Raw genomic sequence first — 24,657 nt, 5'->3', positions numbered from 1 at the left:
TAAAATGTGCTTTACTATTACTGATATCTATTTTAAAGCATTAAAAAAAAAAAAAAAGGAACAAAACATATTCCTCATGAGGAATATTCAGTGCAGCACACTTTCACCATTTCATTAGCAACCACAATGGGGCGCCATAGAGCTCAAATAGAATCTGAACTCTTCTTGAAAGTTCTTAAAGCACCAATAAGGAATTCATGCAAAATTGACAGTTTCTGAAAATATTTGAAACCATTCTGTACGCTTTAATGCTTAAATTTTAGTGTAAAATAAATTTTTATAAAAAGTATTTGTATTTATGTAGGTTAATTAATTGTAGCTGCTTTTCTTATTTTACTTAGGAGTCGATTGACGCAAATCACAACACATTAGTGGTCCAAATAAAAATGCATTTGAATATTTTTCCATTAAATATTAGCAAAAACTGATTGACATTTAAATGAAAGGTTTCTTTTCATGAAGAAAAGCTTCTATTATTCTATTCTATTCTGTTATCAACTTAAATATCGCTTGATTTAATGCCTACACTGAGGCTTCGCTTACAATACAATACTGTATTATGATACATATCCAGATATGCTTGCTTGATATATTTGATCACTATCATTATCCTTGCCAGCATCACCACAAGTGATTTCATCTTCATTTGTCTATCCTGCATCATATTTTATCTTCTCTGAAGAATGATAGGAAATCTTGCTGTAACATTACAATTCTCTATGTGGATGAAAACTATAGTATATGATTTTTAAACTGTTATCACGTCAGTTTTTTTTAATGGTTGTTATCCGGTCTGAAAGATGAGTGACACAGGATCATGCAGCCACATGTGGTTTTTCCTCCAGAGCAGCATTATGGAGATGAGTTGTTGTGTGGAAGTATTATGTGATTATGTTATGGAGAGGCATGAGCTTGAATGATAAACAACAAGAAAAGGCGGAGCGCAGAATGATAGGGGACAATGTGAGAGTCTCGTGTTTAATGATCCTGTCACCTTGACTCTTTAAAAACACAGTAGCAACAATGCCATGGACATTTGACTAACAAGATTTCTCAGAACAAATTATGAATAATAATTATATTGTATTATTATCTTAGATTGAATACAGGTAAAGTGGGACATTTTCTGATTATTTAGTGTTGCTTAAAAAAATATGATCCAAATGTCACCCTATATTAGTTTAGGATGAATGCTTGTCCCACTTGACCTGTATTCATCCTAATACACAGATCACTGTAGTAGCAAACATAATACATTTAGCACTGTTTGGATTTATTAATTGTGCGTCAAATGTATAATAAAGCCTTGGTTTGCGCTTTTTTTTCTTCATGTAGTGAAGAACAAAGGTGCAACGCAATTGTCTACGACCAGATCTTTGATAAAAGTCTCATATACGATGACCAAGAGGAGGGGGGGCTCTGATTGTGTCCCATTCAGGAGCGTGAGAGAGAGAGAGAGAGAGAAGGGGAGAGGGAGAGAGAGAACGCTGTCTGGTTTCAATAGATCAAAGAGCACTGCTCCTGAATGGAGTCATTTGCAATTATAAGAATAATTAGCATCTGTGGGTCCTCCATCGCTAATCAGAGTCGGAGGTGATGTGTTTATGTCCTCGCGCAATCAGACGGCCAGTTGGAGAGCTCGCGCCCCGCAGGACTCAATAGCGCCTAATCATCATCAGAAGTGAATTGGCATTTAAACGGTAAAATGATCTCCGATTAAATTAATGCTTAGCGGGGAAAGAGAAACCGCTCAGAGGGTGCAATTTTAGACCCCCTTTTCTTTGTTTTTTCTTTTGTCGTTTTATTCTTCTTAAAATCTAAATTATATTCTCAACTATTAAAGGAAAGTATGATTACTTTTTCTCTTAAAGTCTTTTCCTTCTTAATTTTCTGTGTAGCTACTGAACATATTGTCAAATTATCTGTATGATTAATCAAGGACCTTTCCTCTGATTATCTGAAGGTACATGACGCTCTTTTTGCCTAGATCTATTAAGTTATTTAAAAACAGGCCTACATTACAATGGACTTCATAGGCGTGAATGCACATGATTAATATGTTTTCAAGTTATGAACTACTGTCATTTTTATATTTTCCCCCTAGTTGATGTATGTCCGGAGATTATAAAAAAGAAAAATGTCTCTTTAAAAGGTTGAAATTCTTGGGGGGAAAACAAACCCCTTTAGACTCGCGGCTGTGTGTCAAGGTCATTAAGTTAAAGTTTAAAAATATATATTTTTTATTTTTTTTTAAATAAAAAGGCAGGTTTGTTGAGGTCAAATGAAGAAACTACTTGTTATTCATGACCAGTGTGCGAATTATACAGTGACTTTGAGATGGACGGCATTTTTTAAGGGAATTTCTGTCAGTAATTTTCTGGGTTTAATCTGTTGAGATCGTCTCGCGCAGCTGAATTGTCGTTTCGTCGCCCTAACACTCGGCGTGACGTAAGCCATCTAAACAAAACTTTTTGTGATACACATACTTTCGATATATTAATGTAGAATAAAGTGATAAATAATGACAGCTGGCTTACTTGTGTTTTGTGGAAGTTCCGCTCGGATCCCAACGGAAAGCGCTCGCGCTGCCTGCTGTTACTATGGTTACCCCTCAGGCGAACTAACCGCAATTTCTTTTCGCTAGCATTTAGCGAACTTATCTAACTTTCTGAAAGTTATTTGAAAACGCTTTTGAAATGTAAATATTTTACATTTATCCATTCATTCGCAATCTATTCGTGACTAAAAATTTATGGAGTTTGTTTAAAAAAGACATTTTGACAAAAAATGTAGTATAGGCTACATTTTTGTTAAAGTAGCCCAGGTAATATGTAGCCTATAAAGATTAGCCTACATATAAGAACTTGACATTTTTTCTTCAAATAGATTAAGAAATTGCTCAATTTTATCGTCTAGAAAATCCATCTTTGAACAGATATAGCATATTTACACCCATATCTGGTAGCCTAATACTTCCCTATTTTATCAGTAAAGTGTTCACACAGATCTCCACATTCAAACGTCATTTCATCAGTAAAATCTCTCTCTTGGGGATAATTGTCGGCCAGATTCACTCTTTCTCCGAACAGAATAGAAAAGACTCTCTCTCACAAGAGGGTCGAAACATCTGCCTCTCCGCCCTCACGACTCCGATGCCATCGGCCTCTAAAAGAATCAACAAAAGAACCGTTGTTATATATCTTCCCTTGAATACAAAGTAATTACTTATCATCAATCAAAATTAATAATAGTTGATTGGGTTGGTGTGGTCAGCGCAGTCCCCTCACATTCGCTTTCCAGAGGAGGGGACTTGACCCACTGGGAAACTACCCCCCCTCTCTCTAGGCGGCCTAAAAAGTCAGGGACTGAATAAGGAAATGAAGCGTAATTTGAGGAAGATGGATGAGTCTCCAGGGCAACTCCCCCTTCTATCCTCTTGTATTGATGATAACCGAGAGAAAGAGAGAGAGAGAGAGTGCGAGAGCGCGCGCGCGCGAGAGTGTGAGAGAGGGGTGTGTGTGTGTTTATGTCTCAGTATGTGACAAATAGAGGCTGAGACACTGAGAGCTCCACACAAAAAACGCATCAGGTCTCAGTCAGTTGGACGGCGAGGACCCTACAGCACCATCAGGATAACCGTGGACCACATTTGGGTGATTTGTCTCAGAAGGCCACTGCACGGGATTTATACGACCAGACCGCGCTCAGTTCACCATGCAGAGACCGAGCGGTCCGGGCACGGCGTTTTCCATTGATTCTTTGATTGGCACTCCACAGCCCCGGCCGGGCCACCTGCTCTACACGGGCTACCCGATGTTTATGCCGTACCGACCGCTTATGATTCCACAAGCCCTGTCTCATTCTTCATTACCGTCGGGTATCCCTCCCTTGGCACCGTTGGCATCGTTCGCGGGGCGTCTGACCAATACTTTTTGCGCAGGTTTGGGGCAGGGGATGCCCTCCATGGTGGCACTCACCACCACCCTGCCCAGTTTCTCGGACCCTCCAGATAGTTTCTATCCCCCGCAGGAGATCCCTGGACCGCGGTTAGGCGCGGACGGGACGGGGATGAACCGGCAGGAGAGCCCGCATGACGAGCTCAAGGGCTCCGAACTCCTCAATTTCACGGAAACTTTTCAGGCGGTTGCAGGTGAGCACCGGAGACAAACTCTCACTGACAGGTGGATTAAATAAGAGCACAAAAAGTTCTAACAGCATTTATTCAAAATAAAAGTTCTGATTAGAATCAAAAGGGTTTCATTCTGACGCCAAAAGTTCTAAAACAAACTTTTATTCTTTAGTCCTTTAGGAAATACTGGTGAGTTACAACCCATAAACCAATATGCTAAATATTAAAAAAATAACTTTTTTTAACCTCCAAAAAACCCCTACACAATAAAAATGGTTCTTAAATAGAACTTCTAAAAAAAAAAAACAGCGTTGAACTTCATTGAAAACTTTCTTTAGGCTAATGTAATCAACAAACACTGCATTATATAATGGTTTAAAATTGCTGTACATTCAAACTGTCAGAAATGTCATTAAACTTCGTGTCATGTGGTTTCATATATTTTTTATGATATGAATGTAGCCTACGTTAAAAATTATACATTTTTGAATTGGCTTTTGAATGAAAATTCACCTATGTCACGTGTTTTAGACATTTATCATATACTGTTCTTAGGGACTTTAAAAATGATTGAAATGGATGTCAACACATTTGAGCTTGAAAACTTCCATTGTCGTTTGATTTCTAGTCAGGCGGCACAGGCCTCACTCCGGCAAACAATTATAATCAGGCTATGTTTTGTGATATTTCTAAATAGCTTGCAAAATTAGATATATTAAAGTTGGAGTTTGAGCTGACTGAATCACAAAGCAAACGAATTGATACAAAAACATTATCAATTGTTGTGAAGTTTCAGCGCACTGTTTATTTTTACTTCATCGTTATGTCATAAAAATATATTTTCCCCATACAAATTGTCACAATACAGTCATTTCTACACTAGCTTTTGAGTTTAAACACCATTTTCTTAAACATTCTTCCTCGAATTAACGAATTTACAGATTACATTTGCTTTTAAAAATGTAAGGCATCCACTAAAGGTATGAATATGTAGGCCTCCACTTGAAGTTATAAAAATGATTTTATGCTCTTGTTAGATTTTATTAGGCTATATTTATGAAATAATGTCTGTACAATTAAAGTTTAAAATGGAAGCAAAAATTAAAGCAAAATATTAATTTGTAGCCTACTCGATTTCGACTCGATCAGTGATTAATTCGAGTTTGTCAAAAAGGACTTTTAACTTTGGAACCACCTGTAATGCATTAATTAAATTTCAATTGAGTTTAAATGTTTTACATGAACACTGCATTTGTCTCTTGAAATGACTAAATCCGTATAGTTTATTTGTAAAGCTTAATATCTTAATTTTCATTCTCTTCAGGCGAAACCAAACTCTACAGTTCAGATGACGAGAAACTGGACATGAAATCAGCGGAGGCCGCGTGCAGTGACAGGGAGGACAGCTCAGCCGACAGCGAGAACGAAAGCTTCTCCGACGGGAACACCTGCGCCTCAGCGTCCCAGAAAGGCAAACTGAAAGGCGGCTCACAGGACGCGTTACCGCCGGGCGGCTCGGCGGGAAAGAGCCGGAGGAGGCGGACTGCTTTCACTAGCGAACAGCTGCTGGAACTCGAGAAGGAGTTTCACTGTAAGAAGTATCTGTCCCTCACCGAGCGCTCTCAGATCGCGCACGCGCTCAAACTCAGCGAGGTCCAGGTCAAAATCTGGTTCCAGAACCGCAGGGCCAAATGGAAACGGATCAAAGCCGGGAACGTCAACAACAGATCCGGGGAGCCTGTCCGGAACCCCAAAATCGTGGTGCCCATTCCCGTGCACGTCAACAGGTTCGCGGTTCGGAGTCAGCACCAACAGATCGAACCGGGCAGCAGGCCATGAACTCCTAATGAAAGTGACCCTGAACTCCTCAAACGAACATTTACATGACCCACATTCCCACAGGTCAGGGGTCACACAGTACAGATGCATGAAGCACAGACCTTTCAGTATCTAGAAGGATATTTGACTTTTAAGTAACACAAATTAAAAACTCGAGGCCTATACAATGCTTAACGGATCGTCAGTTTATATACATCCAGTTCTGAATAGCCTATATATGAATTAGAGTTTATGATATTTGAATGTATATTGACACATGACCTGTTAAGCATTATATTATAGCCTATATTTGACTTTTATAGGCTATCTGTTCAATATCGACATTACTTTCAGGTTTGTTCCTTTCCTTCTCTCCCCTAAAATTTCTTTATTTTTAATTTATTATTTTGTACATTTGTAAATATGAAATGTGTCCGCGCGACACACATGTGCACTATACGAGACTGTAAAGAGACATTTTTTAAAAAAAATAAGTATTTATAAGTTGCTGTCTTGTGAATTTTTGCATGTGTTGCCATTTGTTGTCTGATTTCCCCGTATGATTTTAACGGGCCGTTCTCGTTGTTTCGACCATTTTTGCATGTGCTCTTAAAGCGTTTCTGTCCCTTAGAGGCGGAATCTCCCCCAGTTCTTTGTGGAAGAAAAAAAAAAAAAAAAAAAAAACGGTGATGGAAATAAATAAGCTCAAGAACACAATGGAAGAGTGATATATTCACATCGACGTCACAATAAATATGGTGCAATATGGTTGCATAAAATTGGGAGAAAATGTATTCATTGTATGCATGTTTGTTCTTCTTAAATACTGTTTCAGTGTTTGTCATCTGTGCAAACGAATTAATTAATTATTGATCAACTCATTGATAGATATTTTTAGCCTAAAACATAAAGTGACTACTAGCAATTATTTATTGGCAACTATTTAATAATTTTTATTTGTTGATTTATTTACATTTACTCATCCACAAAATAAATTTAGCATGCAATTATAAAGTGTAATTAATAATACAAAATAATGTCTTGATTTACCATAGTTTCCCACTAAAGATATAATATAAAAGGATGATGATAATATATATATTCCACTGTTGAATCTTTCCAATTTCAAGATGTTACAAATTACAGGAAATGTTAATCTTGCAATTTTTATTGTTTTAATGCACAGGTCACTAACTAAAATATCTATTTTCCTTTTTCTGGTTGAAACAGTTGTGGATCTTTTAAAAGTGTCTTTGCTCTTCACAACATCCAGCAGATTTACTTTATTTGATGCATTTTGAGCAGGTAATAGAGCACATCTGTCATCAGTGTCAAGAGACCATGGGGTAAAATGATTTTCCTTATGTTAAAAATGAACATAGGTTTATTTTTTTATGAAGTAGGAATCATTGCGAAGCTTGAGCCTTCAGCATCTACAGCATTATTGTGCTGAACCATTTCTTTTCTGTTCGGAAAAAAGACCAAACCAACAAACCAAACATGCCAATATTCCATTTTTATGATGTTGACATGAACTTCACTATTTAGCCTTTACAAAAGATGCATTTGATTTAGTGAAAAACGTGTTATTCATCCAAATCATAAGATGATACAGTCAAATGAAAGTCTCAATTCTTAGGCTCTTGATGAAAACTAACTGCACGACAACATAAAATATTTTAAAAAATGTATTCAGTGCATCTGATTGTAAAGCTTACTTGTTCCTAAAAGTCTCACCATTTCCTTATTCCCTAAAAAAACTCCCTACTTGTATAATCAGGAGGGAATGTGAACGAGTCAATGGATATTACAAGCACACATGTAATTGAGAAGGACCGACACTGACCCAAAGCAGCAGACAACAATCGTTTGCCTCCATGATGACCAGCGTAGATCATCTAAAGAGAGAGAGAGAGTGTGTGTGTGTGTGTGAGAGAGAGGGGTTTTTGTTAATGAGCACGGGACTCATTTGTCTCTCTTTGGGAGGCCGTGCTGTCTCAGATGAGAGTGATGGAGCTCTATTACACTGGTCATATCCAACACACTGTAATGAACTTCAACATCAATCATTACAGGAGAGAGCGAAAGACCACGGTGGGTCTCTCTCTCTCTCGTTCAAGGGTCGAGTCTCATTCAGTCACTACAGTCACGCTCATCATCATACAGTGATGCTGGAACTGCTTTGAATGAAGGTAAACTATTCACATTTACTGTATGAATACGGCAGAAGCTTTTATCCAACTTACATTGCATTCAAGATGCATGTTTCATTAGTTAATGCATTCCCTGGGAATCGAACCCATGACCTTGGTGTTGCTAGTGCCATGCTACTGTTTGAGCTCCAGCACTACTCTGGGAAAAAACATTCATAGTACATTTAGTATTGACTTTTTCAAGATAGTTCAGTGTAATTTAATTCAAAGTCTTGGCCACATTATGCCATTATACATTATATTTTATTAAATGTATAAAAATTAGTGTTAAATATAAATATAGTATTAAATATAACATTTTTGGTAACACTTTATTTTAGGGTCTTTTGCTTATTACATGCATATTACTAGAATATTGACTGTTTATTAGTACTTATTAAGCGCATATTAATGCCTTATTCTGCATGACCTTATTCTACATTCTTAATCCTACCCAATACCTGAACTTAACAACTAACTTACTATTAATAAGCAGGAGTTTATTGAGAGAAAAGTCATAGTTAATAGTAAATATGTGTTCTTTATACTATAGTGTTACCACTAATATTTTTTTTTATTAAAACACTTTTTCTGCACTTTTGTCATGATTTCATGCTCATATTTAATAGAAGAAGCTCAAATATGTTAACTACTCACTGTAGAACACATAACCAGAAACCAGGGCTAGGAATATAGTGGTAATGAAGGCTTTTTGGTCTTAAAGCAGCACATTTGGCCATAATTAAGCTGCCTTTTACTAATAAAAAATTGCAATTGAGACAAAAACAAATAGTGCTGCTGGAATAGAATGTCCTTGATATTAAAGTGAAAGGAACAGTCTTTACAAATGCTTACAAAAGAGTTGGTTTTTGAGGAAAACATTCCAGGATTTTCTCCATATAGTGGACTTCAACAGGGTTCAACGGGTTGAAAGGTCCAAATGTCAGTTTCAGTGCAGCTTCAAAGGGCTCTACATGATCCCAGACGAGGAATAAGGGACTTATCTAGAGAAATGATCAGTCATTTCTAGAAAATATTTTTATAAAAAAAAACAACAACTTCTACCTATGTGACCTTTCCAACGTGATTTCGTAATGCGTGGCGCATCGCAGAGCAGTGCAAGATGAGCATTTGTGGTTAAAAAGTATATACATTTTTATTTTTTTTTAGAAAATGACTGATTGTTTCAGTAGATAAGATCCATATTCCTCGTCTGTAGAGCTCTTTGAAACTGCAATTTGGACCTTCAACTCATTGGTAGCCACTGAAGTCCATTATATGGAGAAAAATCCTGGAATGTTTTCCTCAAAAACCTTAATTTCTTTTCAACTGAAGAAAGAAAGACAAACATCTTGGATGACAGGGGTGAGTAAATTATCAGGAAATTTTTATTCTGAATCCTTTAAAACCAGCAAACCAGTTTGAGTGATGATTTCTCAGCACTGGAAAGTCTTAGGAATGATAACAGTATCTGAATCTAAATTACTGTTCTGTGTGTGTATGGAATACAGGAGTCACACCTGCAAACTGGAATGAGTGGTAACCATAGCAACAGGTTGTTGTCTCATGGCTGCAATAATTCTTGGCTTCTTTTGATCAAAGTAATATTAGCAACCAGAGGCATACTACCGTCCAGTAATTTTCATTTTTTCAGTCACCATGTTTTGTTTTATGCTGATCTCTGGAGCATCAAGCAGCAGGACTGACCACTGTATTCTGCTGCTACAGAACGGGATACATTTATGCATTTGTCAGGTGCTTTTATCTCAAAACGACTTACATTGCATTGAAGGTATATTTTTGAAATCAGTTCATGCATTCCCTGGGAACTGAACCCATGACATGGGAGTTGATAGCTCTATGCTCTACTGTTTGAGCTACAGGAATTAGGCACAACCATATTTACCTGCAGTGTGAACATAACTGGAAGCTGCTTTCATGGCTAGAAACAGCAACAGGATGCCAAGTGTAACGTACCCTGATGTATGACACACCAGCAATGTTTTCTCTCATAAGTGCTAATAGGGAGGACGAAAGCCACACTGAGATGTGAAGCCACACCCTTCATAAAACTGCACATTGACCTTCTGAAAGACTCCAGCACAACCTGTTGCAGAGCTCATGCCTGCAGCCTTTACATTCAGAACTATTTGTTGTTTTTTTAATTGATGAAACAACCTCACTTAAAGGGTTAGTTCACACAAAAATGAAAATAATGTCATTTATTACTCACCCTCATGCCGTTTCACACCCGTAAGACCTTCGTTAATCTTCGGAACACAAATTAAGATATTTTTGTTGAAATCCGATGGCTCAGTGAGGCCTGCATAGCCAGCAATGACATTTCCTCTCTCAAGATCCATTAAAACATATTTAAATCAGTTCATGTGAGTACAGTGGTTCAATATTAAAATTATAAATTATTATATTAATATTATTCATGAAGCTTCGGAGCGTTATGAATCAGCGTGTCGAATCATGATTCGGATCGCGTCAAACCGCCAGACTGCTGAAATCACGTGACTTTGGCGCTCCGAACCGCTGATTCGACACGCTGATTCATAACGCTCCGAAGCTTCCTGAAGCAGTGTTTTGAAATCGTCCATCACTATATAAGTCGTTATTTTGTTTTTTTGGCGCACCAAAAATATTCTTGTCGCTTTATAATATTAATATTGAACCACTGTACTCACATGAACTGATTTATATATGTTTTAATGGATCTTGAGAGAGGAAATGTCATTGCTGGCTATGCAGGCCTCACTTAGCCATCGGATTTCAACAAAAATATCTTAATTTGCATTCCGAAGATTAACGAAGGTCTTACGGGTGTGGAACGGCATACGAGTCAGTAATAAATTATATTATTTTGGGTGAACTAACCCTTTAAAGTCGGCATGAAATGGAAGTTGCGATAGGCTTTTCTTGTGACAAGTAAAACGGCTTCTCGAACAAGAAAAAATGTAGGGCGGGACTTGATTTTGTCAATGGGGAACTGAATGGATGGTTGTGGTTTGCTATTGGTGGATCTCAAGTGAGTGACGTGTTATTTTGATTAACGATTATGAACGCACATGAATTAAAACAAAATGATGTGCACGGATAAATCATTTAAATAATAAATAGTGCAATATTCTGTGAAAAAAAAGAAGAATAATCCATTTTGTTTTCATGGTGACTTTATAGTACAAAACACAAATTCCCCAAAACAATCCCATAAATTATGCGCACAGAAAACAATCTCATAAACTAATGAGGAATCTCTGAACTTTCTTGACTTGTATTGTCAGCATGTCGCTCTGACATGAGTGTGTAAGTTAATTGCTTCAGCCTCCAGTAACCGCTAGTGGTAAATGCCTATGAGCTGTTGCATTTACATATCCCCTCATTTAGAGACTCTGCTAATTAGCATTCTCATTATGCCAATTATACTAGCTTTAATTATTATAGCACCACTACCAAAAAAAAAATATGAATCACAAACCAAATAGCCTACAGAGATATTCCACAAGGTGCTGTTCCGAGGATGCGGTGATGGGAATACCAGAACAGCTTGTCAAGAGCGGAACACTCTCATTATGACAATCAGATTAATTGTTTAATTGATATCCGAGCATTTGTTTCATTAACGGATCGTTAGGAAGCGCAAGGTACCGGCTATTCGCGCTCCTCAGCGTGCCGTTCTCCGGAAGCCCAGGGACGGCGGCAGCGTCTTCAAAGAGGAGGGACGGGATGCGCGAGGCCTGAATCCTGGGGAGTGTCTGGTGGACGCCCACGCCGCTGATGTATGGGCAGATGCATCAAATCACACAGGATAAACAAGCGATGAATTTCATCAGTGCCATCATAGCCTTAATTTGGCTGCCTAATGAGTCAGAGCTAGTGGCGGAGATAAAAGTTGTCAGAGGCGCGGCTCTAATGAATTTCTTGCCACTTGTAATCAAGGTTGGCTGTCTGAGGGGCCATGATTAATGGAACCCTGGAGGATTCCCTCGGCCTTCAGCTCTCATTACAGCTAATGCATTCTCAGGCAAATTAACACACTGAGAAGAGCGAGCGAGAGAGAGACACGGAGAATCCAAACAAGGACGGGAAAGAAAGAACAAGTGATAAGCGCAGGACTGAGAGAATGCGAGAACAGAAAACATAAAATGACAATTAAACAGCCTATGAAACCGAAATGGACTTTTTCTGGCTTTTAGTCCATGTCTGTTAGCTTTGAGCTGTGCATCTATATGCTAATATGTAAACATAATTAGCCTTCATCACAAAATTTACAGTCTTGCTCTTCCAGGAAAAATACTGATGGTATCATCGGGTGTTTCCGGGTTTTTATTGTGTTTGGTTTAATGCCTGAAATAAGGTCTGTGTTTAATGCAAGCTTATGTTTTATTCTATAGCATAAAAACATCAGTAATGACATGTTTTTGTTGGCTAACCCGGAAGTTAGCATCACCTCGGTTCCCTCGACAAAAACCCAATAGGATTTTTCCATTGGCTTTTGGATTAATGCAGAAAATATAGGTCTGTGACTAACAAAAGCTAATGATTCTTACACGTTTTGTTCATCGTGAAAAATGAATACAACTTTTATGAATTTTGAAGTGTAAATACAATTGGCAGAAGTCAAAAGCTAAACGTAGGCTATATACACCACGGTCGCATGACTTCAACGTCACCATAACTAAACTCCCACAACTCTTTTAGTCTTTGTTTAAAAACATTTTCCCTGAAAGTTTGAGTTATAATAGTTTGCAAGAGCGCCATTATAAACACAACAAGGTGTGAAAGTTAACTAGTGAGTAGATGAGTTCGCTGATGACGTTTAACGTCCCCGACAGCCTCTGTAGTCCCATTTAGCCACTTGCTAGCAGCCGCCTTTTACAAGAGGGTATTACTGATGTATTTTATATCAAAGAATACAACTTGAAAATATCTTGAGCTGGTGTTCACTACAGACCTTATTTTAAGCATTTAACCAAAATCCCATTGACTTCAGGACGATGGAACTGGAAGTGCTAAAATGCTAATCGTTTCCAGGTTTTGGCCTACAAAAATACATCATCCCTGCACCACCCTATACCCCCTTTATTAAAGCTTTTACGTGTCTTGAAAAAGGCAGTTGCTATGGGACTACAGAGGTTGTCAAGAGTCATGAAATGGTCACACTCACACTCTTGCAAACTATTCTAACTCAAACTTTCCAACTTGTAGATTTTATATAAAGACTGAAAGAGTTGTTGGAAGCTTAGTGGTGTTGATGTAGTGTAATGTAGCTTTAGTTTTGCCAATTGTATTTAGGCTTCAGAATTCTTTTGTTGGCCACAGTGCTTGTTTTCTGCGATAATCCAAAAGCCAATTGAAAAAATTGAGGGTGTTGCTAACTTCCAGACTGGCCTACAAAAATACATCATCCCTGTAGCACTCCGTTCAAATTAAAGATGATTTTAAAGCGATAGTTCACCCAAAAATTAAAATTCTGTCATTAATTACTCACCCTTATGTCGTTCCAAACCCATACGACTTTTGTTCATCTTCAGAACAGAAATGAATATCTTTTCTGATGAAACCTGAGTTATTTCTGTCCCTCCGTTGACAGTCTATGCAATTACCACTTTGATGCTTCAAAAAGTTCATAAAGAGATCGTAAAACTAATCCATATGAATCAAGCGGTTTACTCCAAATTTTCTGAAGAGACTCGATCTGAAGAGCTTTTATTCACATATGAACATTGATCAGCGAACATAAACAGAAGCTTAACCAAAGTTGCTTGTTGCACAATAACAAACCTCATTGGTTCTTGTACGTCAATCAAACATGCTTGAGCTTCCGTTTACCACAACTGATGTGTGTGTTGATCAGTGTTTATATGTGGATAAAAGCCTAAATTAAATCTTTTCATCATATAAAGCGATCGAGTCTCTTCAGAAAACTTGTAGTAAACCGCTCAATTAATATGGATTAGTTTTACAATCTCTTTATGAACTTTTTGAAGTGACAAAGTGGTAGTTGTGTAGCTGTCAATGGAGGAAAAGAAATCTCAGATTTAATTAAAAATATATTCATTTGTGTTCCAAAGATGAATGAAAGACTTTTTTTTGGGTGAACTAACCCTTTCTCATTGGCCAATTGTAAGTTTGAATCTTGTCTTTCTGATCATCTCATTTCTCCGCTCTTTATGTGTTGCTGATATTGCCTTAAAAATACCTTTGTTCTTATCCACGCACCTTGTTGATTTTGTGAAGTTGTACCAGAATAACCATACAAAACCCAAGTTAAAGATGTCATTAATAGTTTTGGCCAGGTTTTCTGGAAGATTAACTGTGCATATGCTAATAGCTAATTTTTTCATCAGTATGCTAGTGTACTACAAACGGACAAAATATGTACACAATATGTACAAAATACGCTAGTCAAAAGCTAATTTGGTCAGCCTTTAGGACTACACAAGCATATTGATGACTGCAAAGCTAAAACAGACTAATAGCGAAATCTATTTAGCACAAAAATGTCTCCAAAAAGACAAAAAACCCACACAATTATTCACAAAGAGCGGCATTAAGCAAATATTTTAGAACAAAGCATATGTAGAAAAATATCACTATAGAAATTTTCCATTTTCTTTATTCCCACAATTTTTCCAGGCCAGAAAAATCACAATTTAAAAATTATATTTCCAGGTAGGGAAAACGCAAACATTGAGAAAAGAGAGGAAAATTATTCGACAAACTCTCAAGCACACTTTTCACAATCATATGATGAATGAATGAAACTTTTTCAGCACTCATGGTATAAATCATTTTATTGGAGTGTTTATTATGTCAATAGCCAGCCAAGCATCCAATCACACAACAGCTAACTCTCATGAAAGCGCTCCGTCACGTTCGGAAGGAGCATTTAAAAACAATGACAAATTAAAAGAACCAACAAAAAGTTATCAAACAGCTCAATAAAAGCAACAACAAAAAGAATTATTTACATCTTGCTTTTATAAATATGTCAAATGTACATATAATACACAAAGTACCTCAATGGCCAGACAATGTGCACACATTGAGACCCAAAAACAGGTACCAAAACAACTTAAAAACAGAACGGTGCCTCTCTCTGGTACTGGGCTACTTATTGAGCTTTACAGGCGCATCCCAGCGTTCAATAATCCGGCAGTCGCGAGGATGAAGGGCGAGAGTTGATTATCATTTTCAACTGCCATATTCCCAAAAGCTCATCCAAGTAACCTCACGCCATACACAGGAGCCCAAACTCAAGGTATATTTAAAAAAAAATGTTCATAATGATGATATATGTTCACTTTATGAAGGTCAAAAGGGTTGCGGTGGGCAGACCACCAAAGGAAACTTTACATGCATGTTACTCCAAATGACCTTCCAGAATTAAAAACGTTTAAAATACAATTAACCGCAGACATTAAAAGCCGTTGTATTTAAATCAATGGCATTTCTCCTAAAGCTTGGTTAGATGAAGGATGCATGTACAAATCTGACTCAAATTTGAAAGAAAATGTACCTGCTAGAAGGTAAAACTATGGAAGCTTGTTTCCGCCACAGAATAAAAAAAAAATAATAATTGCAACTTTTTTCCTCATAGTTCTGCCTTTTTTTCTTGCAATTACAATTTTATATCTCGCAATTTTATATCTCGCAATTGTCTTTTTTTTTTACTCAGAATTGAGATACAAACTCGCAAATGCAAGTATTATATAGTCAGAAACGTTAGATATAAACTTGCAATTGCGAGTTATAGTCAGAATTGTGAGCTGACTTTTTCTCAAAATTGCTAGTTCATATCTAACGATTCTACCTTTGTAACTCGCAATTGTGATTTTCTCAGAATTGCAACTTTATATCCCAATTCTGAGGGAAAAAAGTCAGAATTACTAGATATAAACTCGCAATTGCAAGGTAAAACGTCAGAATCACAAGTTTATATCTCGCAATTGTGACTTTCTCGGAATTTCAACTAATTCGGCCATTTTTCATAATTGTGAGATATAAACATGAAATTGCATGAAAAAAGTCAGAATTCCAAATTTATATATCACAGTTGTGACTATTTCTCAGAATTTCAACAAATTCTGCCATTTTTTTTTCCAGAATCGTGAGATATAAACATGAAATTGCATGGAAAAAAAGTCAGAATAGCAAGTTTATATCTCGCAATTGTGACTTTCTCAAAATTTCAACTAATTCAGCCATTTTTTTTTTTTTTTTTTTTTTTAGAATTGTGAGATATAAACATGAAATTGCGAGAAAAAAGTCAGAATAGCAAGTTTATGTCTCGCAATTGTGACTTTCTCGGAATTTCAACTAATTCAGCCATTTTTTTAGAATCGTGAGATATAAACATGAAATTGCATGAAAAAAAAATCAGAATCGCAAGAATTGTGACTATTACTAGTTCAGCCATTTTTTTTTTTAAGAATTGTGAGATATAAACATGAAATTGCGTGAAAAAAAGTCAGAATCGCAAGAATTGTGACTATTTCTCAGAATTTCAACAATTTCTCAGAAATGTATATCTCAATTCTGCCTTTTTTCTCAAAATTGTGAGATGTTGTAATTTGAAACTTGCAAATGTGAGAAAAAAAGGTCAGGATTGTGAGAGAAAACCTCAATTACTTTTTTTTTAAATTTTTTATTCTGTGGCAGAAACGAGCTTCTATATAAAACACCTAAAAAAAAATCATGTAAACTTAAAATACTGTCTGGTAAAAACTCGACACCTCCCTCTCCTACTTTCCCTTTAACTGACATGTGCCAAATATTAATCAGGGTCTAATCATGATTTCATATTTCAAGTAAAGAGTGTTTTGTAAAAGTTCACGCCGTACACACTAGCAAACGAGGGTTAAGGCTGATAGGTTTCGGATGGGTACATAATGGCCATCACATGACACACAGCTAGCTGCAAGAGGGAGAAGGAAAAGCTATTTTATACACACATCTGTACATAATCCCGTTCATCCCATTCGATTAGAAACACACGTCTGGATTCTAATGGATACAAAAACATCCACACCGTCACAAGTGTGGAGGTCATTGGACTCGTAACAAACACACACTTCACGGCGAGAGCGTCTTATTTCGTAATCTAGCGCGTAGGTACCGTCCGCTGCTACTGAATGGATCTCTCATTAGGCAGGAGTGCTTTACGCCGGAGAGGGACCACTTCAGACCGGCCCAGAAATGATTCAGACAAGGCATCCTTAATAACACAGTATTTGTCAGGTAATCAAGCCTTTCAAGGTGTTTCTTTCCAAGACAATCACGTAAAGGCTAAATGTAAAATAGGAACGAGTATGATGATTTGGGTTTTGTTATCTCACACTGATGCTACAAATGGTAATGCGTTACCCAGCAGCCGTAGTGTTTCTGAGCTTCGTTCAAGGGCACAATGGTGGTGCAACTAATAAATGTGTGAAGTTTGAGTGTAATATCGGTTCAAATACGCACTTAAATGTTTAGCATAAGTTGATTTAAAGCATAAGTTGACTTTAATAAAGCGTATTTGTGTGAAACTCACAAGAACACATCCAGGTCACCCCAAAATCAAAATAAAAAATGAATAAAATATATTTTGTATAAAGAAAATTAAGGACCATTAAGATTTTTTTTGCTTTCTGATTTTTTTTTCCACAATCTCCCTCTTAAAATTTTTATTACTATTTTTTTTTGTGTAATTCTTCTCTAATTTTGTCTGTATATTTCTTTCATTATGATTCTCATTACTGTAATACAGTATTTTGTACTATATTAAAATAAAAAAATAAATATTTTATCTTTATTTAAACCTTAAAATTAAAGTAGCAAAACAAATTTTCTTTTCTTTTGACTTTGAGGTGAACACGTTCTTGACAGGTTTTATCAGAATCGCTGATTTAAAGGGACAGTCCATCCAAAAATGAAAATTCTGTCATCATTTACTCACCTTCATGTTGTTCCAAACCTGAATGACTTTCTTTGTTCTGTGGAACATAGAAGAAGATATTCTGAAGAATGTTAGTAGTCAGTTTTGGTTCCCATTAACTTCCATTATATGCACAGAAAAATTCAATGGAAGTCAATGGGAACCAAATCTGTTCGGTTACCAACATTCTTCAATTTTTTTTTTTTTTTTCCTTTTTCCACAGAAGAAAGAAAGTCATGCAGGTTTGGAACGACTTGAGGGAGAATAAATGAAGTGTTTCAGGTGAACTATCCCTTTAACAACATAATTTAACATTCTGATGGACAAAAACCCAGAGGATCCATTACTGATTATTTCTAAACTGATGTACCTTAAAAATAAAAACTTGATTTTGTTTAGAACCTGTTGCCCATCGTTTCTCTTATTTTGTTCTATACACAGACAAGAGGATCCTTAAAAACGTCATTTTCTTCAGCTTAAAAATAACACGCATTAATAATGTTAACACTGCTAATTCTCGGTGTACGCTAACATTGGTCACAGGAAGTTGTCATGGGGTAATGGCTTTACGTGACACGTGTGGCACTACGCACAGTTTCCTAATAATGACATACTGCTGAGGGAAATGATGCCATTTAACGAGAGCAGCATCTATGGGAACATCAACACGATTACATGATGCTAACACTACGGTTCAGCTCGCACTGAGCGTTGTTGTTGATGTTGGGGTTGTGTCGGGTGGCCGTGGGTGTCGACAGGCCGCCGCTGTCGCTGGGGCAACCGTGTTGGATGAGGATGTCGGTGCACTCCTGACTTCCTGCTCGCTGCGCGTAGGACAGTGGCGTCTGACCGCGGGCGTCGCGACTCTTCACATCCACGCCGTACTGAGAAACGGAGAAAAATATTTTTGATATGAATGACTGAGAGGAATTTAAGAAGGAAAGTATCACAAGACATTTCAAATGTCCTTACCCAGATGAGCAGCTGTGTGATGACCACATTAGCCATTGCGCAGGACAGGTGCAGCGCGGTACGTCCATCTCCGTCCCCGTACGTCTCGTTGACCTCTTCTTTGGTGCCGTGGGCTAACAGAAGAACCACCAGCCTCAGGTCGTCCTCCACCACCGCCCGCAGGAGCTGCTGTCCCAGAGGCACGTCTGACTGAGGAAGACCCACCAGAAACAACTTCTGCTCGTACTTCGCCCGGATCCAGCGCTCCTTCTCTTCCCTGAGAATAAGGATACACATAGGGATCAACTTTATTCTTGTAAACACACTGTTTGGTTTTTGCAGTTGTCGTTCTGATAGTAAACACCTTTCTATTGTAGTACATCAAATCAAAACTCTGAATCAACAAAATCCACATGCAAAATCAACATTTTAGTAAAAATGTATGTAGGTAAATATTGCTGCTTATTACTGTTTGTTATATATATGAACATTATATATGTGTCACAGTCTTCACTGCATAAATTATATATTAAATATAGATTAATCCTTATTATAGCTACAAAAGTTATTCAGTCAAGAGCAGTGAGTGATTTTTTTCTTTGTCTTTTATTCTTTGACTAACATTAATGACACATACAGCAGCAGGTTTATTAGGCTGCTGTCACTTTAAGATCTGATGCACATCCGATGTCCTCACAACATTTTATGGTCATTTAAGACTTCATTTAACTGATTTAAGACTGTGCTTGCGAGGATACTCGACAAAGCGGTATTTTGGCATAATTTTGTGTGTTTCTGTTTGTTTGTCAATGTGGCCGGTGCGCTGTCTGAAGCGGCTTTCTGTGTGTGTGAGTCGTGTGTGTCTATTACACAGACTGGAGATTCACAGACAGCGCTCCAGTACAGATTTAAGTTTTTTTTTTTTTTTTTTTTTTTTTTTGCATCAGATCACACTTAAATGGTTAAATAGCACTTGAATGGATGATAGCGTCATCATATTATGTAACGCTAGCTAAAGGATAATGGGAAAAAACGGGTGCTGAGTTAATTGACCCTTCGCAAAGACCTGCCCTCTTTAGTCCGACAAGCCATGGCGCTGTCATGCCACACAGAGTGAAAAATACACCACGGAGCAAAGAGGACACTGACAACACGTCGACAGACAAGACATAGCAGGTTATTTATGATATTTAAAGTCCCAGCTTTCAAATTGTGTAATTTTTTAAGAAATTCGAGCAATAAAAACTGTTTTGTGGCTCTTTATAATGTGTCGTGACAGATCGCTGTAGCGCCTCATCTCAAGGGGCTCGTGAACCGATCATCTCTTCCTACTAGTTCATTTATAGCATCAAATAAACATGAATGAACATGAGAAGGAATGTTGTTTCAAACACGGAAGGACGTCAGTATACACCATTTTTCAAGTTCAAGTCCACCAAGGTTAATCTTCTAACTCCTGACTACTTTGTCGGACAAAATGGCAGATTCGACGTTATGATTGGTTAGATCGCTTGTCAATCAAACTCCCGGCGAAGGGTCAATTCCGTTAAATATTTTTTAATGTGTTAAACTGAAAAAATTAAATGCGTTAATTTTGACAGCCCTATTATTCGTTTTTGCATTAAATCATTATAATATAGTACTATTTATATAAATACATTATTTAATGCAATATATTTAATAATATATCATACAAATTCGCCCAGCCTTAATATCAACTCCTGTCTTCCACCTACTTTGACACCTTTGGTTAAATGTGTTAAATGTTGAATCTTGACAGGGTTGCCAGGTTTGCGTAACAAAACCAGCCCAATTTCTATTCAAAACCCACACAATCACGGACAAAACTAGCCCAATTGCGGGGGTGGGTTGTCACCAGTAAAAATTACGTTCTGTGGTGTAAAAATCTGTGTAAAAAAGTTCCAGTGGGGGGCACTTCAACCCACGGACTAAAAAACAACCCGCAGCAACAGTGTAAAAGTAGCCCATTTCCGCGGGAAAACCGCGGACTTGGCAACACTGGACCTTAATGCATTAGATAAACTTTGTGACTTATGAATAACTGACAATCCCAGCAGAGTCTGTATTTCTGACATAATCCTATCTGTGACTTTGAGGAAGTCCGGAGTAATTCAGCTATGATTATGATAGAGGTCACAAGGGAAGAAGGTTAAATGTACAGATCACACCGCACACACACATTCACAGCGTTAACTTCCTTTAAACTGGCTTTCCATCAGAATCTAGAGGGTTAAAGTCTGTCTGGCTATCGAAAGGTTACACATTGTGAACAGCATGTCTATCGTGGACAATACAGGAGTGTGTGCGTTGGGGGGGGAAGCCGTGTTTTTTATCGCCGCTGTCAGTGTTGTCAGTCCTGCCCGGTGAATCCCCACAAAGGAGGCCCTCTCAACACTGGCCCCTCAACCCTCTAGGGGTCTGCCGGCAGCCCGCCAGATCGAAGGCCCAAAGAAAAGGGCTGAAAGAGACACACTTGGACGAGAGAATGGAGTCCAACTCTTCACTGCACACCAGACTTCTATCTATCCCTCTCTATCACCCGGTCGCCCCCTCTCCTCTCTTCTGCTGGCATTCATGGCAATGGAGAGGGGTACGGAGCAAAATTAAAATCGATACGAGTGTATCTGAGCATGCTCAGTGCCGGTCTGACCTGCTGACCCCGTGCGGCGGGTGATAAGGGGAGCAGAAAGGAGCTGTTGTTTGCCTCGCTGGGGTGAGTGACAGACAGAAGAGACAGAAAGAGAGAGAGCTGATAGAGGTAAAGAGAGTCTTGAGAGATGTCGGGTGATGGCTTTCCCTCGGGACGCGGCTCCACAAAGACACCGTCACCATAACGGCAGTGCTAGTGTTTACAACAACAAACCAACAAGATGAGAGAGGGAAATGACATAAATAATGACATCTACAGTATAGATGAGAATGGGTTGGCCCATGAAATACATACTTCCAAGTCTATATATAGTCTCTGTACTAGTGTTAATTTCGTAAACCAAAATCAATGAAGAAAAATGTTCGTCAACGACCTTTGACTAAGAGAAGATGATGAGAGGACACCAATGCCATTAAATGATAACTGTGACTACATCAACATGGAATATCATTGGTGAAAAAAGACGAGACTAAAATGTAGTTAAAAATAAATAAATAAATAAAAACTTCACCAAAATCCCTCTTTGTATTTGTCAAAAAAAAAAAAAAAAAAAAAAAAAAAAAAGAGGATACAAAATATTACACACTGTTTTTAATGTTTGTGGCTGCCAGATGTCAAGATTTTAAATCCCCTAATTAGAGATTTTCTATTAAAAAGATACATTTTCTACCTGGTGTTTTACCTAATTTTTGCAATCTGGCAACCATGTGCACCGCTCTCTCCAATGGCGAAGCTACGGTAAAGGGGTTCTTGATTATGATTTTACTTTTTTAACTTTAGTTAGTGTGTAATGTTGCTGTTTGAGCATAAACAACATCTGCAAACTTACGACGCTCAAAGTTTAATGAAAAGGGAGATATTTTCTTTTACAGAAATTGCTTTTTAAGGACTACAACAAACGGCTGGTAGGGACTACAACGAGCTTCTTCCTGGGTTAGTGACATCACAAACCCCAAAATTTACATAAACCCCGCCCCCAAGAACACACAACAAAGGGGGTGAGGCCATGTTGGGCTGCTTTAGAGAAGAGGAAGAGTTGTTGTAGTAGAGTGTTGTTACCATGCGGTCATTTTACGCCGGACTGCTTCACAAATGAGGGTCAGTTCAATGCTGGATTTGCACAAAAGATTAACATGACGGCACATGCTAGTCGATGAGTTGAATCAACTCCACAACAACTACATAAATTTATCCACTAACCATTCAGAAATGTCCAGTTGTTTTCTAAAAGTTGTAACTTCTTCCTGAGTCTCTCCATCAGTGTTGACTCCGGTTTGAACAATGTAAGGCTGAACACCGTTACTGACAATCCTCATTTTGGCTGCGTGAGATTCTCCAGCTTTGTTGTTTTTGAGCAATTGAATCGTGAGCTGTTAAAGCTCCGCCCTCTTTTGGAAAGTGGGCCGGGAGCAGCAGCTCATTTGCATTTAAAGGGACACACACAAAAACGGCGTGTTTTTGCTCACATCCAAATAGGGGCAAATTTGACAAGCTATAGTAACTGATCTGAACATTCACAGACACGTTCTGGGGACTTATATTACATCTTGTGGAAAGGGGCATAATAGGTCCCCTTTAACTACTGCCAGTTAAACAGGGTTTGTAAGATAACACATCGGTGATCAGGTGCCACAATGGGAGTGTAAACGAAGCCACAGCCCTTCATTATCCTGAGGACCAGAGCAAACAACAGACACTTCCTCTGATGGGGGACTGACTACGTCACAACCACACTCGCTAGCATTTCAACTGCAAAACCCAAAATAAATATGAACGACAGAGGAAGAGAAGCGTAATTTCTTTAGTAAGAGCTCAGCATTGTGGCAACAAACTCTACATATTTTCAGTAGAAAACACACAAACCCAAAAAGTTTCTGCAAATCATTTCAATGGTCCCTAATCAGTGTCTTACAGAGGTATAATGCACCACATTGAGGTGTCATTAAAAAATGAATAAGAAAATAAGCAACCAAACAAACCTGACCTAAAATACTAAAAGGAACCACTTGATGTCTAATTAAATGACTCAAGTCAGCAGTTACATCTCAGCATTTACATGCATCTTAGAAGTGCACTCTTATGCTGAACAACACCAGCTTTATGAAGCAGAACAAATGTTGTGGCATCTCCAAACTGATAATCAGTTATCCCGTGCCACCATTATATTCCCCTGAAGACAATCGCGTGTGTTCGAGCAAGTGTTGTTTAAGTCACTTTGGCAACAATGGCATGAGCTAATTAAGTAAGCCACATCTTTAATGCTGTTTCCCTGAAAATCCTGACAGGTCTTTGTGAACAAGGCAGAGAGCAATTGAATGGACTCTGGGCACAGTGAATCGTTCTTCAGAGAGAGAAACTGAGTGTGTGTGTATAATTAGCCTCCCTCCCCTCCTCCTTCAGCAGTCAATCTTTCAAAGCTTGTTTTTCTTCTGAGGAGACCCACCCTGTTGTTCTCTCTTCATCTGAATTCTTTACAGGAAACCCACCGCGCCATCGCAGGGGTTTAAGAGGGTGGGCGACTCTTAAACTCGAGGAGGAGAGAAGTTTGAAAGTGTGAGAGGTTTGGGGAAGGAGGAGGGTGAGTTTACCCTAGTTTAACGAGGGAGAATCACTTTTGACAAGTTGAAGGACAGATTCATTTACAGGGTCACCAACAAACAGCTCAATGCAATGACATTTAAAGGAATAGTTCACCCATAAATTAAGATTTTGTCAGCACTTACTCACCCTCATCTTTTCTCAAGGGGAAAACAAAAAGCGATGTTTTGATGAATGTTCATGCTGATATTTTCCATACAATAAAGGCTGTCAAACAATAATCATGTGGCTATTTGTGCACTATATTCCAAGTACTTTTATGCCATATGACAGCTTTCTATGAGGAACAAATCAAATTCGAAATGAAATATGGTGCATTAAGATGCATCAAGCCAGGTTTAATGTCAATGACGATCGGTCAAGAAATTCA

At 38.0% G+C, this 24,657-nt stretch overlaps 2 protein-coding genes across 3 annotated transcripts in view; one reads left to right on the top strand and one right to left on the bottom strand.

Annotated features, from left to right (window-relative positions):
- The first annotated feature begins 3,016 nt into the window (after positions 1 to 3,016).
- On the top strand, positions 3,017 to 6,896 carry gbx1 (gastrulation brain homeobox 1). Its single transcript, XM_051882056.1, has 2 exons — positions 3,017 to 4,150; positions 5,454 to 6,896. The coding sequence occupies exons 1-2, from the start codon at positions 3,715 to 3,717 to the stop codon at positions 5,966 to 5,968; spliced, it is 951 nt and encodes a 316-aa protein (XP_051738016.1). The 5' UTR covers positions 3,017 to 3,714; the 3' UTR covers positions 5,969 to 6,896.
- Positions 6,897 to 14,924: 8,028 nt separating this feature from the next.
- Positions 14,925 to 24,657, bottom strand: part of agap3 (ArfGAP with GTPase domain, ankyrin repeat and PH domain 3) — a 171,473-nt gene continuing 161,740 nt past the window's right edge. For both annotated transcript variants that reach the window (XM_051881892.1, XM_051881891.1), the window contains exons 17-18: positions 19,040 to 19,295; positions 14,925 to 18,951 (exon numbers count right to left, since the gene is read on the bottom strand). In XM_051881892.1, the coding sequence (XP_051737852.1) occupies positions 18,739 to 18,951; positions 19,040 to 19,295 (469 nt within the window). In that variant the 3' untranslated portion in view covers positions 14,925 to 18,738. The remainder of the gene's footprint in view (positions 18,952 to 19,039; positions 19,296 to 24,657) is intronic.

Source organism: Ctenopharyngodon idella, chromosome 23 (assembly GCF_019924925.1).
Source record: "Ctenopharyngodon idella isolate HZGC_01 chromosome 23, HZGC01, whole genome shotgun sequence".
NCBI classification, from domain to species: Eukaryota; Metazoa; Chordata; class Actinopteri; order Cypriniformes; family Xenocyprididae; genus Ctenopharyngodon; species Ctenopharyngodon idella.
The sequence above is the reverse complement of the archived record's forward strand: the minus strand, read 5'-3'. Positions and strand labels throughout refer to the sequence as shown.